The 3,277-nt window shown below is 35.3% G+C and overlaps 1 protein-coding gene across 9 annotated transcripts in view; it reads left to right on the forward strand.

Moving 5' to 3' along the window:
- PAM (peptidylglycine alpha-amidating monooxygenase) overlaps positions 1 to 3,277 on the forward strand; it is a 263,686-nt gene that overhangs the window by 193,653 nt on the left and 66,756 nt on the right. For all 9 annotated transcript variants that reach the window (XM_019532420.1, XM_019532427.1, XM_019532419.1 and 6 more), the window contains exon 12: positions 875 to 978. In XM_019532420.1, coding sequence (XP_019387965.1) covers positions 875 to 978 — 104 coding nt within the window. The remainder of the gene's footprint in view (positions 1 to 874; positions 979 to 3,277) is intronic.

Here is a 3,277-nt window from a genome sequence, read left to right on the forward strand (position 1 = left end):
GGACTAGATGATCTGCTCAGGTCCCTTCTGACCCTACAAGCTATGAAACTATGAAAACAACAAAATGAAACACTGTCTCTTTGAAACGGCAAAACAAAACAATGGTGTTTTGCACAGCCTTACTATTCTTATGTTTGTGCCATCCTTTTTTGGCACCTCCTAGTAGCTGAAAGGAAAGGAAATATGAAATGGGCAACTTTCTTCTATTTTTACCTCATTGCCTTTCACTTATTTTGTTGCTTGGAAGGTGAAGAGTGGATCTTAACTTCTGTCTTCTCTTTCCCACCTCCCTTCCACACAGAGGAGAGCAGCTGCTATACTGTCAGCCTGATTTCTCAGTGCTGCAGGGATGAAATCTTGTGAACAAGATTCATAATTCATTGTTTTATATCCTTGACATATTTTACCCTTTCAAGAACTTGGCAAAGCTGTCTTCCAGAGTAAAACAAACAAAGCCAGCAGGTATTTATTTCTGCTATAAGTCAGCATTCAGGGTGTTCAGCAGGTTCAAAGGAAATTAGTGTCATAATGTCACTAGCATAGGTTGTGTTGGGACACTGCATCTAGTGAGAGTCAGTAGAGCAGAGATGTTAAAGCACTTACAGGAGTTTTCAGATCTGTAGAGGCTTTGTTGCCTATGTGCAAGTTATTAACAGACTGCTTAGCAATGATAACATTTTTGCACAGTCTTTAGGACTCTTTAATCAATTTTCAGGTTAATCACTATTATTTTGTGCTTTTGTTTTGACATATGTAATGTCTTTCTATATATTAAAAATCACATAAAGATAAAAATCACATAAGTATAGACAAGAAGTAATTGTTGAAATTTTCACTAAATCTAAGGTACTAATCTTTTTTGTTTCTCTTTCAGGCTTTCTACCCTGTAGAGCAACCTGTAGATGTTAGTTTTGGTGATATATTAGCTGCTAGGTGTGTTTTCAGTGGTGAAGGTAGAGTGACCGAGACACGCATAGGGTATGTTTTCTACATATAATTTATTCAGATAACTTTTTTACTGTTGTCTTGGTTATATACTTGGTTCATACTTTTCATTCCCTCTAAAATAATCCTATCTTGCTGGTTCATTCTGTTGGAACTGTCTAGCTTTTTCTAAAAAATGTGAAGAATATAAATTTGAGGGACAGGGAAAGACCAGCCTGCCTCTACTATATTTTGCTTATACTTTAGCTAGTAACATTTACCACATTTTTCAAATGAACCCGTCCAGACACGTACCTTCTGGTGACACCACAAATATGCCAGCTGGGCCAGTCTACAAATAATATATATTTCAAAGCTTCAAAAATACACAATATTTTCTGTCATTTTGTGTTGATGGTCAAAATGTGTTACAGATAACAAAATACAGATGTAACTCTCAAAATCCTTTATTTTCTTTCTCAGATAGACATTACCTTGGTTTATAGTTCATGGTATATTTTGAACTATAAACTTAAGCTATGAGAAAAGGAAAAATAGTATTATTGGATAAAGCATTTGATTTGTTTTTGAGAAAAAATTAAAGTTTTCATTATTCATACTATTATTACTTTTCATGATGGTATTCAGTAGGAAATAATATCAGGGCTTTAAAAGATGTGTTTTACTTAAGTATAGATTGTAAAAAGAGGTGTAGTGGCCTAGTATTAAATGGCATTTTCACACATACATGTGTCACAGCACTGGGTACGTTGGAAAATGCCTGGCATTGCGATGTATGCAGTTGTATTAGCAGCAAAATGCACATCGCTGAGAAAATGACAGTGGTGCACTTTTGAACTAAAACACCTCAGAGGTGCTTTAGTTTGAAAGCACACCACCGCCATTTCGTGTGCGCTGACATGCATTTTGCCACTTACATAATTGCATGCAGCGCAGTTCAGTTCACCTCAGTTTGCAGGCGGAGCAGACTCAGTTGATCAGTTCTGCTCCGAAGCTGCAGGTCTCCGGCATGTTACTGGAAAAACGTACGTGTATAAATGCCCAAAGTATCCATATTTTGATTCTGTGCTCCACACTTCTTACAGAAAGAAACTGAAACACTTGCGATGATAGGATAGCAGCAAGTGAAGTAAAGATGAATGTATTTGAAAACTGGTTAAAGTATAAAATAAACAAAACATATGCATAACTGGAGTTAAGATACAGACTGAAAGACTATTATAAAATACTGTAGAAGTTCTACAATGTACTTCATTATAGTACAGACTGAAAAGATATCTGTTGAACAGGTTTAGGTTTTAAAGAGAAGAGAAGGAGGTTTTGTATGGGGTAGATTTTTTTTTAACATTGTTATAAGCCTATAACAGTTAAGAGTAGTATATGCTTCATGAAAATTTCTGCTAATTCCTGTAATTTTAGGCACTGGAATTATCTCTTTCCATGTATGTGTAGTAAACTTGATATAGCAGTCCTGTAGAAGTTCTTGTGTTCCAAATGTCCCTCTTCCAAATGCACATGGAAATTAAAATGATAAATTGAAAAATTACCCTCTTTAACCAAGTTTATTTGAATATGTCTTGGTCATAAAAGCTGGAAATAAGTATTAGGAACAGCTGTGCCTTGACACTAATGTTAAACGTTTAAATATAAAACATTTACATTTTTATTACGATGTGTGTCTGATATTCATGAAACGATGAATGGTATAGGCATATGTTTAAACTGTTACACAGGAGGCTGAAACATTATATGAATGTATACAAAGCAACCATAATGGGAAGAAATTATCATCATAATATGAAATATTAATAAACATAGATCAAAGGTATACCATTAGGTCCATAGCTGATATTCAGCATTTGTCTGGGAAGATATTACTAATACAGCTAAACATATATAAAGAATCCATGCATGTATCTTAATGAAAAACAAATAAAACCCTGTGAAACTGAAAATAGACCCCAGAACTGTTTTAATAAGACTTGGAGCCATTGCTTAATGCAAGACCTAACATGGAACATTATTGAAAATACATAGATTAGTAGTATCTTGAGTTATTTCGCTACTGAGTTTTAACATCATTTAACGAAGTACATGAAGCAGAGAAATTAGAGTTCAAAATTTGTCATTAGACATGCATGATTGTTTGTTTTCATAGATTTCATAGACATTAGGGCTGGAAGGGACCTCGGGAGATCATCAAGTCCAGCCCCCTGCCCAAAGGGCAGGAAGTCAGTTGGGGTCATAGGATCTCAGCAAGATAAGCATCCAATTTACTCTTGAAGGTGTTCAATGTAGGTGCTTGAACCACCTCCGATGGCAGACTGTTCCA

The sequence above is a fragment of the Crocodylus porosus genome, unplaced genomic scaffold (genome assembly GCF_001723895.1).
Source record: "Crocodylus porosus isolate Cpor-Errol unplaced genomic scaffold, CroPor_comp1, whole genome shotgun sequence".
Taxonomy (NCBI): domain Eukaryota; kingdom Metazoa; phylum Chordata; order Crocodylia; family Crocodylidae; genus Crocodylus; species Crocodylus porosus.